Source organism: Pygoscelis adeliae, unplaced genomic scaffold, assembly GCF_000699105.1.
Source record: "Pygoscelis adeliae isolate BGI_AS28 unplaced genomic scaffold, ASM69910v1 Scaffold76, whole genome shotgun sequence".
NCBI lineage: Eukaryota > Metazoa > Chordata > Aves > Sphenisciformes > Spheniscidae > Pygoscelis > Pygoscelis adeliae.
In genome coordinates, this window is record NW_008825111.1 from 1,590,865 (window position 1) to 1,606,836 (window position 15,972).

At 41.5% G+C, this 15,972-nt stretch overlaps 1 protein-coding gene across 1 annotated transcript in view; it reads right to left on the minus strand.

Moving 5' to 3' along the window:
• Positions 1-2,501: 2,501 nt before the first annotated feature.
• The window catches only part of LIN28B (lin-28 homolog B (C. elegans)), an 84,044-nt gene continuing 70,573 nt past the window's right edge, over positions 2,502-15,972 (minus strand). Inside the window, 2 exon segments of the mRNA XM_009327929.1 lie at positions 2,502-2,702; positions 2,705-2,873. Of these exon segments, the coding sequence (XP_009326204.1) occupies positions 2,502-2,702; positions 2,705-2,873 (370 nt within the window).

Here is a 15,972-nt window from a genome sequence, read left to right on the forward strand (position 1 = left end):
ATGCTGAGATCTGATTATCAGAAATGTCGGTCTATGTCAACTCAGAGGTAGTTACTAAGATCAGTACATAATACTTATATAGAGATAAAAAGGTCTAAGACTATTTGGTTTGTTCTGAGTAAGCAGGTCTGTAGACTATTCTGTAAAGAAAAAACAACGTTACATGGTATATTCCCTGAGCAAAGTTCTTTGTCCTGAGTATGTTATGTAATAGTGATAACATTCTAATATATAAAAATAAAACCTTAAGCTTTCAACAATAAGATAGGGTTTGGTATGTGCTCTTAGCAGTTCAGTCTGACTCTGGTGCGCACAGTGATTTCAAACAGCACCAATAAAAATCTGCATGTTGAAAATATTTCCTTATCTCAGCTCTGAACTTCTTACATATAAACAGGGAATGACCGGTTTTCAAATCCACAATTGCCTATTTCTATAAGGAACTTTGGTTTAAATTTTCAAAGTGACCTAAGTTTTGCATCTTTGCTGTTTAACCTGGTTTTTACACCGGCTAGAAGGTTAAGCAATGCCACTTTGATTTGTCTACATAATTTAAATAAGTTTACTATCCTCACGTAAGGCAAGGAAGTTCTTCTCTATAGATTATATCACATTCAATATCGTCAAAGGTAAGCTTTGCATTAGCATATTGAGAACTTCAGTATAAACCATCAAGATTCTCGCAAACACTGGCAAGGAATTCACGCAAAATAATTTTCTTGAAATTGTGCCCTTCACTGAGGTGTTTGATTACTACCTGTTTACTGAAGCAGCAGCAGCAGCAACAGTAAAAGTCTCACCTGGCAGGACAAGTGGGAAGGGGAAGGCCACGTAATGAGCCAGCTGCACACCTGTTGTTAACTATTGGCTGTGAAAGAGTTACCATGGGTAGGACTTTGGCTCGCTGTAGCCTTTCATGCAGGCTGTTTCTTTAGTTTGATTATCTGAGCTTAAACCTACCTGACCCTTTCAAGCTTTAACAGCCTGTGTTTATTGCCGATGTTAAGGATTATACAGGTTTCTCTAATTAACTTACACCTGCAATGGGATTTGTCAAAGTACGTTATCTTATGTATGACTTAGTAATTCAGAAGTTAAAAATGGAAAGCGACTTCAAGTTTTGATAGGCTCCAACTCTATTAACCCTGAGCAAGGGCTGCAGCCCAGGGAGTCTCACTCTGAGGCCACCAATCTTTCTCCTCTTTAATGCAGAAGTGTGTGGTCCCAGCGCACTCTGGACCAAGGCTGGTCAGCAACAGTCTCCAGTTCACAAGAAGCAGATGATGCCCAGGGCTTCTGGCAAATTTGCAGGTCCCTTCACTCAGGCTTGTCTGCAGCAGACACCTGTCCTTCTTGACTATACACATGCTGTATCATCAGCAAGGAAGGCTGTCTGAGCAACTGCAAGTACCCACCTACCTTTATTCTTAAGAAACTATTTATCCCAGGATCTCATTAGCTTTGCATTTTGTTTTCTTTAAAACCAAAACAGACAACAACAACAACAAAAATCCCGAGGGAGTTCTCTCTATGGCATTTCAACAGAAAACAAGGGGGAAGTCCCTTCAAATTGAGGGGCACTACTTGGGACCAAGAGAAGTTGCTGCTGCTGCTGCTGCTACTACTGCCACCAAGGTCCCCTAAAAGTTCACAGAATACAAAGGGTTAAACAGGATGGTATCCCGATACTGCTCAAAAGGGTCTGTTCGGCAACAACTTATACATTCTCCCCTACACAACAGTCATCTAAATTACAGTTACAACCATATTAATTTAACAAAACATTTTGAGAAACCAGCATGGAAACTACACATTCATTGTCTTTTCTGGAGCTTCGAACTCCTCACCAACAAAGGATGGTGGCAATGAGAGCTGTGTTGAGTTGTGACACTGCCCTGCATGGGCATGGGGAGGGGTTTTGCTACTTTGAGGAGATGAGAAAGAAAATAACTCAAATCGATGGCATGGGGGATGTCTTAGTATCTTTAGTACCATATGGCAGCTTTAAAATATGAAAGTATCCTTTGGTTCACAAGAGAAGTAACAGTCTTGATCTCAGTTCTGTGTGTGGTTTTTCAGGTTTGGTTTGTTTTTGAGTGAGATTTCTTGGGTTTTCTTGTTTGTTTTTTTGAACACGTTTGGAAATAGGTTCTAGGAATGCGTTCAGGAACGTTTGTGGATACTGTGCCTATTGCTTCACAGTAATGTCTTGTGGGAGCTGGAGAGTGGACTGATGGAAAAAAATATATTTATAGATATGTACACATACACACACGCGCGTGCACACTCATACACACACATACAGAAGGTAAAACGTAATGCACCCTGCTCAAATGTATTTTGCTTGGAGTGATTTGTCTATTAAAGAAAAAAAAATTCACAGTTCCTCAACAGTAGTTAAAATTCCAGGTCAGCTACTGATAATGAAATAATTTCCCCTGTACTTGCATGAGGTAGACATCCCAAGAGGATAAAGAAAATGGAAAGTTATGACAAACGCTTTAAGTTTTTTTCCTTTTCTGAACAGAAGGCCCCTTTCTGCTCGGTTCTTCGGGTGACGCAGACAACTTACTCGACGAAGCCTCCTGTGGTGACCTGCCTGAGCGCTCCGAGATCTCCAACCTGCCCTCCTGCGAGTAAGATGGAGACGAGTAGCCGTGTGTTCCTCCCCCTTCTCTCGGGAAAGCAGAAGTGGAAGGCTGCAAGGTTCAGCTTCGTGTCTTCCCTGAGAACTAGTGGGCTGCTGCGAGATAGTTTTATGGGGGCAGTTAGCCACCATGTGCATGATGCTCTGACAGTAATGGCACTTCTTTGGCTGCGGAGGTAGACTACATTCTTTAGCGTGGTGGTCGAGGCCACCACAGTTGTAGCATCTAAAACCAAAGAGAGACAGCTTAGTTATAAAATGCAGCGTTAAACGGTAAGATTTTCTACATCAGGTAAGCTCAGCATGAGCGTGCACAAGGTCTGATGGTGAAACAGCGGGGGCTTCTGCACTGATATCCCACTGCCACGGTCTGAGGTACATTTGAGTTTTGCTTTTTAAGTCACTTGGAAGGTGCCCCTTTGTCGCAGCGGTTCCAAAAAACACCTTGTGCTTGTGGCCGGGAACCTTTTACCGGGAATACCAGCCTGCCGGCTCAGCTCTCCCCACAGGGCCGCCGCCGGGGCGCGGCCGCCGCCTCCCGGGCAGGGCCCCGGCACTCGGCCCCACTAGAGGGCACCAGATCATCAAGCATCCCGCTGCATTTATAGCATTAAACGCCTGCGAGTACTAGTGTTTCAACGCCTGACAGGACGAACATCGCAAAGCAGGGCGAGGAGAGGCGGCGAGGCAGGCACCAGCACCGGCCTCCTCACCCTGAGGTGGCTTCACCCGGAGGTGGCTTTGCTCTGCGTGTGCCCATCGCCGGGTCAGGGCCATAAAGAAACGTGCAGAGAGGAGATATTCAGCCTCAGATGGCGTAACCATGTCCTAATGGACGCGCTGCTTTCAGCCAGGGAAACCCAAACATGGAGGAGGGACGTGGTGCCCTGTCACTAGCCAGGCTCTCGCCCCGGGGCCCTGCACCTTGCTGTCTCCAGCTCAGCCAAGGCACGGCGAGCAGGGGTGGGGGCCAAACTTTTACAATGCTTATGTTGCAGAGGGTTTGTAATGGCATTTACGGTTTCGATTTAAAAGAAAATAAATAAAGACCCAGCAAGAGTCATAAAACAGGGTTCGTTTGTTTTCTCTCGAAATTCCCAAGCCGCGTGCATGTGGTGGTGACCTGGGGTGCCATCTTCAACAGGACACGGCTGCCCAGGAGCTGACGGGCGCAGAGTGCCTCCTCTATGCTGCACGGGCAAGGCCTCCTCCCCAGTTCTCAAAAATGGCTAAAATCCACTAAATACTCTTCTATTGACCCTGTTAGGCAGGGGAGTCTTGAAGAAATCTCCAGCAATTCCTTACTGAATCCTCTCACTTTGTAACACACGCCAGGAACGCCAGTCCTTGGATTACATTATTCTGACACATGATACGAAGAAATAATTATATGCCTTTGGTATGGTGATCCGATGCCGGTCATGTTCACCATTGAGCTTTCTATTTTGTCTATTTTTCTATGGTTTCCGTTTCTTTGTTTTATAAAACTTGCACTGAATGCATAGAAATTTAATTTATTATAATTTAACACGCTACTGGAGAGAACTAAACCAAAAATGGCAATTTTTATTGCTTGCCCTTAACCATCAACTAAATTAAAAAACAATTGCACAAGTACTCAGGCCTGGTGGAGTCAACTGAAGGATTACAAAATACTGTAACTAAACTAACTAGATGTACAAAATAGCGCAACATGTTCTGGCACGAGCCCACGTCCAATTATTTTAAATTTTCAGATTCCTGGAAAGTAACAAGGCACTGTTTCAGCTAGCATTTAGTGGTCACTACTAGTCTATACAAAACCAAGAAGTTTAGTCCATGCAAAGCTGTATGTACAGCTGGAGTCTCATCTACAGAATATACTTCACCTTCCAAAGAAATGCTATTGATAAACCTGGTGTAATTCTTAAAAAGATTGCAAAATTGCTGTTAACACTTGCAAATCCATTCCAAGAAACAACCCCCCCCCCTCCAGCACCTCCCTCTTCATCTCTCTTCTTCACTATTAGCAAGATACTAACCATATCTTTATTTTAACAGACAAATGAAAAAACAGCATAAGTTGCCCATGGCATGCTGTCATGTCCTACAAGACTGACTTATAATTTAGAGAAATTAAATGATGAACAGAACTTCATTATCCTTTCAGAAAACATTGTAATTAAATTGTCATATCTTCCCTAAAAATTAGTAAGAAACAAGAAACCAAACCCATTATACTGAACTCTGCACTTCTATGACAACTGCAATAACATATTTTAGGTGAACTGGTTCCATTTTTATGTCACCACTGCACAGAAGTTTTATGTGATTTTTCAGTGGAATTTGAAGGCTATGCTTACACTAGTCTTTCTGCATATACTACAAAATAACCCATGAAGAGACACAATATAAAGCTTCCCTTGAATCAAGCAGAAAATAACATGTACAAGCCCCATTGTCACTTAGTATTGATTTCCCTAGCAAGGACATACTAAACATGTTGTAAAATACAAACATCTTGATCTAAGACCAAAACATCAAGCTTTTTCCCCCTATAATTAAAAAAAAAAAAAAAAGTTTTAAGTTATTAAACAATATCCATCTGACTACTGTTTCCCAAATCGTTGCAGATATTTTCAAGTTAGTGACCCCCCACTTAACAGTAGCATTCAGTCTTCTTAACTGGCATTCAGCTATGTTTCCCTGACAAGCTTTCTAAACACCTTCTGGATAAAATAATATGGAAGTAAAACTTGCAATTAGAAAAACAAAAGAACAGCAACAACAAAAACCCTTAAGTGTTTTACTTTACCCCTCTCCAATAAATACACCCAAGAATTCACAAATGTGGTATTTACTATAATTTAGGTAATATTAAAGAATGATGTTTATTATTATCTTCTTCATTGGTTTCTAGCAGTGTACTTGTTCCTGGGCTAAGTATAGTATAATACAGTACAACATGGGAGTGTGCAGACGTTCTGGAAATCGTGCATTTTATCTTAATTCAGAGTACAGAATTTTATAGCTGTGAATGCATTTGCACTTGCTTCCTTCCCTTAATATCACACGTATTTAGAGTGGCTTAAAAAAGAAAAAAGTTTGAAAATAGGTTAAAGAGCCTCAGTAGCAGGGTAGGCGGTAGCCATGGACAAATCAATTTAATCAGTCACTATGGTATGCACTGTGTTATCCAATTCAGTGAACCATTTCACCTCACCAATTGACCAAGAACCTGCTGTCAGGGCCCCTGCTTCCACTCAAGAGGCCTCCGTCACCTTTTGCATATATTTTTAGCAATACATCCTACTTGCAAACTATTGTAATTCCCTGCATTTATTCAAATCACTGCTAAAATGTCACCATAAAAGAAAAGTCTATCAGAAGCAGTTGTGATTAAACTATGATTTGGCTTTTCAGGAATGTTTTTTGTTACCAACCAACTCAAGCATCTGGCTAAAGTGTCGCATTAGAATATATATGTGCCAGCCGGGGTGTGCCTGGACTTAAACAGGAGGGTGGTATTTATTCAGTTCTTTTAACTATTTATTCATTCCTTGTCAATCACTCTTACCAGGAGAACAGATCACACCCCGCTCTGAAATGCCTTCCCTCTCAAGGGATTTACACCAAAATGGAAATGGTCAGCCACCTCAGAGCTCACAAATGATACCACATGGTATCATCCACGCGCATTAAGATATGGTATTAACCCTTTTCTCCAAAATTCTTCAACTCTTGGCTCCTCTCTGCTGTATATACTTACATTACAACATAATGAAACCTTACAGCATATGATACGCGCACATGAGCTTATACATCCACATCTCTATATCCATAAATACATAGAACAATATACAAGCTGGCTCCTGCTAAGAAGATTAGCAAATTCTCATTTGAGTATGTTGTCAGAAACTCGAGATTAGTACAACCATAACACGTATTTCTTCACTTCAGAAGCACCATGGAAATAATGTACGTCAGCTTAAATGCAACATAAAAGTTTATACGTAAATTACACCATATGAGATTAATAAACCACAGAAAGCCCTTAAAAGTGCAATTATAGTAGAATTAACCCTTACAAAAAAGCAACAGCAAGAAGGGTTTCTTAAAATCGGACTGTCTTTCTCACAGTAGGCTCCCATGATTTACTAGGTAGCTTCAGGCTCAAAAAATAATGCAACAGAGTAAATAAAGAGATGGCAATTATCCTAACAGGGAATCCTTTCTTCACTACAGCACTGACAGGAAGGTAGATCGGGGTGATTTTTTTTGATATAAGAAAGATGAACATTTTAATAAAGGAACACCTTGAGGAACTTGTCTAGCACTGTATTTCAATATTCTCAAGAAAACAGTAACATTAATACCTACTAATGAAGAAAGAAGAGAGCATATAGCAAGGTTAAAAAACACTTCCAAATTCTCCTTCACTATGGATTTGTGATTGCACAGAACTATATATATTAAAGGAAACATGAACAAGCAAAAAGCGTACAGATTCCAACATAAACTATGTTGTATTAATTGCAATAAGCCGATGACTGAAATTCATTAGAAGTACTCAATTTCACAACCAGATGCAAACGCAAAATAAAATATTCTCTAGTCTTCAGCTTTTTTCCTTGTCCCAGCAGTCAACTCCTACTTAGGAAGTACACCCTAGCCCTATCCCTTTTAAAACGACAATACCCCTGCCTTGCAAATACATTCGCCACAGTAACAGCTCAGCTGAGCTAAGCAGCAAGGAGGGTAAGCACAACTGCTTGCTTCTCCATGCTGCTTTATAATATGATTTAGATATAATCCAATATATATGACAAGTAGAGAATCATTTGTGTGGCTCCACGCTATTATCTGTTGAGAGAAAAAGCTTTAAAATTACCCCGATGACTGACTTTTTCTTGGCGGGGGGGAAGGGGAGGGGTTAACACCTAACAGGAATAGCAATGGGAAGAAAGGGGGTATAGTCAGAGGAAGACTAAAATAATTCACCAGGACATTCCCTACGCCAACCCCCCTCACCAACTCCCCTTTTGTTTTTCCTCTTTGAATGATATCAGACAACAAAAAACTGCATCTTGGCTAACAATGCTCCATCTAGCAATGTTAATGCTTTGAAAAATGGCATGGTATTCTAACAGCATGTGCAAGTGAGATGTTTTTACAATACACTGAATGCCAACTAAGCAGTTAAAACATAAAGGAAATGTTTAAAATTGTACCTAAACGTGCTGCCTTTTTTAGTAATTACTTTCACAGCATACCTAAAGAAAGGCTGGTTCTTGCAGACAGAACATGCAGCAGATATTGCTTGAACTACCCTATTTTGCTGCAAAGAGAGGTTAAACTATCCATGAACTAACAGAAATGTGGATCTTTTAGACAAAACTAAGATGTTTTACTCTTCAAGGGCTTCAGTGACTTGTCTTGAAAATCAGGCTGTGGGGCAGTGCAAGGGGACACCTCTCGCTGGTGGATGTGAACACTTGGAAAAGCTCGGGGAGGCGTGTGCTTGCTCAGGCACCACCTGGGATGAGTGAGAAACACCTCCAACACCTCCGCAGGACTGAAAGAGTCTTCTGGACTGTTGAGGATCTGCTAAAATTGGCTTTGAGATAAATACAAGCATATTTTAATGGATGAGTTAAGCATTCCAGTAACCAAATCCTGGATATCAAATCTGTCACAGCAGCACTCCAAAGACTGACAGGATCACAGGTGATTGCTGCTAAATGGGCACCTCTCGTATGTTACTGTATTATAAAGGGACTAATCACTTTTACTTAATACAGGTGTAATACGAAAATCCTTCTTGCTGAGAAGCCTGCACTTAAAAGTGAAAAAACAGTTTGAATATTTTTTGAAACAGGGCATTACCCTTATGCCTTAAAAAACAGATAGCACATGCAGACCTCATCGTTTTACTGCAAGAAATGCTGAAACTAAATACGAGGCTGCAGTCGCTGCAACTTAAAAACAGGCGGCAACTGTCTCTGGAAAATAAAAAAGTTTGGTCGGCTGCCAGGGCAACAAGCTGCAGGAGCAGCGGGAGCAGCAGCAGCGGCAGTGCATGGCAGGGGAGGAGGTGCCATGCGGGAGCCCCACGCACCCCGAGCAGCGGCCAGGGCCTGCCCGTAGCCCCGTGCCGGGCACCAGCTCCTCTGGCATTTCACTCCTTCCTCCACAGCTTTTACCGGGGGATTCCCTTGCAGGCATTATTTTGGGAGATTGCCCACCACCACCCCCGAACCTTCTAAGCAGCATTAAATCCCAGGAGAAATAAAACCAGCCTGTGTTTTTAAAAAATCATGGGGCGCAGGAGGGAGCATTGCTGAGGTGCATAGCTGTGCTCCCTTGCTGCCGACTGTGCCCCGCAGCTGCACCCAGCAGGGAATTAACCCACAGAAATGTGGCCCAGCTTTTTTTTTTTTCAGGATGAAAACTCACCGGTGAGTCAACGAGACATACAAAAGATGCACTGAACATACATGCTCTGCCCGCGCCCTCCGAGAGGGAAATTGCTGGAATGTTTCTGCTTACGTGCACATTGCTGGGTTTTATGTCATTTTGTTTATCAACCTTTAATTCTTAACCTGTAGCTGAATGCAAGAGAGAATACAGGCAACTTTGAAACCACTCCAATAAGGTATTAGTATTCAAAATACTGAATACTGAAATAATACTGAAAAAATCATTTAAGGTCAAGTGAAATCGTCTTGTTAAATAAACTACAGAACGGAGCATTTAGCATCTTCAGAGCGTTTATGGTGCATCCAGCAAGCAGGGTCACACTAAGGCAGAAAAGTTCACTAGCAAACTCATTTATCAATCCATGAAAAAAAAAAAATCAGTTTGATTTTAAAACTGTAATTATTTTAGTCAAGTATGTTGGAAAATGGCATATTATCAATTCAGAAAGCGGCACATCAGGGCCACATTTAAATTTGTGCTGATCCTGTGAGTATTTGCTACCCTGATCCCCTCGTTCACGCAAAACACTGTGCAGGGGCGACATGCTGGGAAAGTTAATTGCAGGTTGTTGTTCTTCAATAAAATTCAGTTTGAAAATTTCCTGTGTTTTACAAGCTTTTTGAGATTAACAGAAATATCATTTTCTAAAAAAAAAAAGATAACCTCCTAAAGAAATAAAGATGAAATAAAATAAAAATGCTCATTTATCTATTTCTCCTCCAAATCCTGTAAGACATGATAATGTATCAGAGATTGGAGACTTTCAATTTCATGAGAAAAACAAGGTCCCTCCGTTTTTCTAAGCTTGCCTTCTTTCATCTTACAGATAGCCCCAGCACTCTGACACAAACCCACTGTCTGCAAGGCTTCCAATAACACAGAGTCGAATATTGATGATGTTTACTCTTGTTACAAATAAATAAATAAAAATGCTCCATTGTAAACTCATCAGATTGACTAGTTTTCTGTGGTTAGTTCTAAATCAATCTATTTTCCCCGGTGTATCGCAGAAGTAGTATCAATAGGTTACAGTCTTTTGTTGCTTAGGTTTCCCCTCCCCCTCACCCCCCAACAAAGAAGCTGACAAACAACGTGGGGCATTTGCCTGATAAATCAGGCCTGTTAGGATACAATTTAGCTTAAGTTCGTGAGGAAATGAATTTGTTTAAAATCTGCTAATACGATTTTACTGGAAGGTGGATTTTTTTTTCTTTCTTGGTGAACCAAGAACAACAATGAAATAGAAAGGTGGTTCAAAATGCACAAAATGCAGTCTTTCTGTCCACAAAAATGAAAAGGACTACACGGATGGCAGCTCTTAAAAAATAACCTCAACGATGTTGTTTCCATTCTTTCTTCCTTTCCATAAAACTTTATCTCTGCTATCCACTCAGCCCTCTTTACAGGCATGGAGGAAAATTATTTTTCACATAATCACATAAAAATCCTTATGAAATGCATACTCATGGAGGAATGCTTTGGATATACTTTCATTTGTTACAACAAAAGGGTTTTCTTTATATTGAGAGTTAAGAACTCCTGAAATAACAATCTACAGAGTGAGGTCTTTTTTCTAAATAACATGAAAGATGGTTTTGCTCCAATAGTATCAATATAGTGTGGAAAGAATGTGTACATTTTAATGGCTTTAACCCATACAGATAAAGCAGATACAAGATCAGCGACAGTTTAAGTAAGTTATGTTTTAAACAGTCATATATCACGCATATCAAACATGAAATGTTATACTGTGATTTCAAATAAGTCTACTACTGTTAATCTTTTTGCATTATGAAATGACACACACAAATATTCTCAACCACAAATTTCCCTTGTAACCCTGAATTTCTGTGGGAATAATGAAAAAAGGGATTTTAAATTAAAACAGTTCTGTATGCAGTACTTTTAAAAACAGTAAGTATTTTCCATAGTTCATGTTGGTGGAAAGGCTGCCGTACAGGTTTGCTCTGGGTACCGCTGCAGTGTGTACCCACATTTGCAGCCTATTGCCGAAGTTAGCTGGGGTGCAGCGCTGGGCAGGCGTGGGGGTGGCCAGAACTAAGTAGACCTTGGCTGGTTGTGTTTGAAACCACCTCCACTACAGGGTGCGCCTGTTTACAGAAGCATAGTTCAGTAACACCAGAAGTCTTCACGGAGGTGGCTTGAGCCTCCTGGCCATATGGATAAGGATGCACGCTGCATAAAACCGGCTCAACTCTTTCTGGGTCAGTGAGGTGCTGTTCATGAGCTAAAAGGCATGCCTGACCTTATCTGCCTCTCAGCAGAGCCGGTTCCAGGGTTTCTACGTCCGCTGAACAGCTAATCCACAGATGAGATAAAAGGGTAGTAGGTAACTGGGAATTAGTTGTTAAAAATTGCCATTTCCCTTTTGTTCCTTATTTTGTCACTAATGTTAGCAGCAAATACAAGTAACATCAACTCCTCACAACAGCAGGAAACAGCAAATAGCATCCTGGCAGTGGGTTGGAACACTGAAGCAGGTAGTGGTAGAGGAAGAGGAAGGCTGCTCTGGAAGTTCATAACCTATTCTTCTTCCCCAAATACCACTTTAGAGTCATATGACTTTAGGTGTCCCTTATAAACTGGTATCATTGCACGAAGTTTCAGAAATATCTGGAGACAGAAGCATGGACTGACTTAGATACTAACCTTCAAATGGATTCTCCTACCACATTCACTGAATTAGATGACTTGCATGAATATAGGCTTCACAAGTGTTAAGGATTGCAGGATTTGACCAGCAACTCACATCTTCATTTCATTCTTCAGAAATAAAGGGACGGTTACTGTCTGACACACTCGCTACAAGGAGGTCATGCCAGCTATCTCTATAGGGGTTCCTTCCAGAGCTCATGGAACTGACAGAGTAAGTCATGTCACATGAAATACATGCAAGGCTTCCTTTCCCAACTGTGTAACAAACGGACATCAAACATGGTGGTTGGTTTTCCTTGAAATGGCACCTGTAAGTTCACATGTTCAATACCTCCAAGAAGAATTAAGCCATTCAGATGCTCTTATAGCCACATTTTACTGGTAAGGGAAATCTGTATCACTCTGAAGCACTGACTGAGAAAGAAAGCAGTCAGTTCCTAATTCACTTTTCCAAACTTGCACCTTAAGATGTCTAAAATGGACTAGCTCCATATATTGACATTATTACTAAATAGTTGTGTTCAGCATTTTCTATAACAGATTTTTAAAAGGCTTTCAGCATCTTAAAGAAAAAAAATAATTTTGAAACTTTTCACATCAAAATGCAGAAGCAACAGTAAAGCGTGAAAAGAGGATTTCAGCTGCAACAGGATTAAGCCTCATATATTAAAGCTTTTAATTCCCACCTGAGGCAGGTATTTCTGTTGTCCCACACTGCCTGATCCCTGAGAATTAAAAGTGAAATAATGCCATTTTCTACTATTCCACCCTATCTCACCACCAGATTTATCTTCGTTATTAATTCTAAGATTGTGTACGTAAAAATAACAAACACATTTGTGTACATAAAAACAACATTGTTAATTCAAAATTTGGTGTTTCCTTTTTCTTAGTTTGGCCTCAGGATGGCAAATCTCATGCACAGGTTTGAATTTAATACTTCTTTCTGTGAATTCTGTTAATTCTGTGTACAGCTAAAAATAACGAATAACTGAAAGCATTTCACTATACATGGTAAACTAGATCACTTTATCCCTCTTGGTTGTGATTACGTAGATTAAGTGATATCACTCCAGTAAAATGATAACAATGAGGCTAATAAAACTTTTTTAAAAGATTCCATCTTCCCAGAAACAGAGCAACTTAATTCTGCTCTCAGTCACATGGATGTAAATCCAGAGCAATTTTGATGACTTCACTGAGCTTATTCTCCGTTAATTTTAATAGTGTAACCGAGAAAATAATTTCCCACTGTGTACGAATGCTGAAAAGTCACATTGCAGTAATCAAGGCTGGTTGCAGAGGTCAGGCTAATACAACCTGTGAGGCAACGCAGCAATTGCAGGCTGAAGCCCCTCAGTTCCACCTGTAAATCTGTGTTTGCTGGTTGATGTAACACTTGAAAGCATAACGCAGCACTAATCACAAAGTTGAAAAAAGAAAACCAAAGAATTATAGCCAAGGTAGAGAAGTAGTGTGTTCGATTCTTCTGCCCGTTTATGCTCAGCCTTTCAGGTTAAGAAAGAATGAATGAACGATTTCAAAAGTAAGGATGTCTACAGGCCAAGGATCAATTTTCCTGGCATGACTGATGAACTCTGCATCAGGAGATTTAGATAAAACAGGAACCCTAGACTTAAATAAAATGTTTGAAAGCAAAGAACAATTCAGATAAGGGCACCCCAGTCGTGATCAATGCAAGGGGACAGCAGATTACAAGTCAGACACTGAGTGCACTGGCCAAAGAAAAACGCAATGGATATGCTCACCGAGCACAGCACAACCAGCTATCTGTAGTTTTGATCAGAAATTCATACCCAAGCCACAACTTCAACTATGGAAGCCCTGAATTTACAATTTTGAAAGCAGTCACAAACCAGAAGAGTGATTAATGCCAGCATTGTGTCTGTGCCTTAACAATTCATCCATACTCTAAACCAGCCAACCTTCCAGTTATCCAGTAGCACTCACTGTGCAAGGCAGGAAAACTGTACGTTAAGACTGGAAGCGCACGGAGGCAGAAAGGGCCACACATTTTTAATGCAAGCCCTGAAGTTGCTAGTGATGAATCAGATGAATCAGACCTCTGGTTGGTGTGGAAGAAGGCATGTATGTCTCTGCAGCCACTTACGCAAAGTGTGCACAGGCCAGCAAGGTACTGAACTTCTGTAGGGCGGAATGGTTATGAGTTCTTCCATTTTGGAGGGCAAATCCTGACTTCTGGCAAAACAAAGGATTACTCAGTTATGCTGGTAGCCTGTCTGCTCTCCTCCGATCCCAGGCTCTGGGGGCAGGTTAGAAGACATGGAAAGGTGACTGGGACATACTGTAGTGGCTAGGAATGGAACATATAACATGTCAAATCCATAGGAATCCATAGGATTTCATTAGCGCTGACTGAAATCCAGTTTCTTTGTGTTTTAGTGATTATTGGCCATACCGCTACAAGGTTATGAAGACTATTCATTGAGCAGTTGCATTATTCCAGTGATAGATCTTCCGCAGAAGAAATTGAGAGTATCCTTCTCCCACAAGACCTTAAAATAAGGCAGCTGAACCAGCTGGGGCAGCGGATTTGAACTCACAGCTAGACAGAGAACTAGATCTATTTTTTTTGCATTCTGGATAAATGCCCATCACTTGGTAGAAGGAGCAGGTAGTTTGCCGGCAGGCAGAGTGAGGGAGCCCAGCTGCTCAGCACCAGGCTGGAGCAGGACCCCTACCCCCAGCCAGCATCCTCCATTTGTGTGAACCCTTCCTCCTCACAGCTACTTGAGGGGTGGCATACAGATGCCACAACTCTCAATCTGTGCAATAACAAATTTTATCGGGTCACAGTGTTAGGTATCTGTATTACTGCACCATAGTAAAAACCGCAACACCAGTCTTAGGAGCTGCCATAGGCTTGGTAGTTGAACTCTTCACCCTGTACTGCCGACAGCCTCCATCGCTACCTGCCCTTTTCAGGCACAGTCTCCACCACCTCGTGGTGCTGCTTCCACCACTGGGTGTAATCCTCCTGTAAATGGTCAGTGACCCCTGTTCCCCAGAGAGTGAAGATGAGAAACCCCTGTCTCTTACCTACAATCTACTAATCCTTCTTCAAAAGGCTGAACAACGACCATCTGGAGATCACAGCAACCTCCTCATGGAGGGAAGACTTGCATCCAAATATGTCTTTCACACGGAGTGAGGTATGTGGTGAACCCTCAGGGACCTTTTGTGGAAGGTTAAAGTGTGCTCGCTGGCTTGGGCCATACAGGTGAAGGGAAGGGCTCAGGAGCCAACCTGACAATTTTGTGGGGCTCAGCTGTAAGCTAGAGCACTGAGTTGCTGGCTGATCAGTAGAAACTCCACCGATTCAAGACACAGACAGTAAATCTGGGTTTTGAGGCTCCTGGCAGCACCCAAACCTTAAATCCAGGAACCCAACACCTTCTGTGGGGTTGAAAATAATAATACCTGAACAGTTTTAGCCGTAGAAGACAAGGGACCAGACCTTTAAAAGTCTGACACTTCCTACACTATTCCTGGATGCTTCCAGGAAGAAACCAATTGTTTATTAAACCAGCCTCACTCTTGAAAACCTGGAAGGCCAGAAAGCCTGGCTCCTAAATCAAGATCCCTTTGGCCCTCCTCCTTACAAACCTTCCAATTCTAAATATCCAAAGTACCTGGAAATACCCAATTCCAAATAAACACAGAGTTGAGGGAGACTGTGTCCCCCACGCAGGACTCTGGACCTCAAGCACAGCCCACAAATTTCCCTCATGAAAAGTCTCATCCTTCCCAGGCTCAGAAGCTGGTGAAGGAGAGTGTGACATCAGCTTCCTTCTCTGTCACAGAGAGCTGTGTCACCTTGTCGTGTATAAGCAAACGTTTACAGGTATTTAAATGCTTAAGTCCCACTGACTTCAGAGGCAAGCAGCTTGAAATATTATGATTGACATATTCATGAACCCAGGTAGAAATCCAGTATAGATTTGTGTAAAGGCCGTGCGTGTGCTGTGACCAGGGGTCACAGACAGACACAGGTGCATCATATCCTCATAGCTTTGAGGATCTGAGTCTGTGCCCCTCGGGATTATATCTGGTAAAGCAAGGGAAAAAAAAGTTATGGTACAACAGCATACAACCATACGGTGATCAGGCCACAAATTAATTGGCATTCACTGAACTAGAGCAGGAAT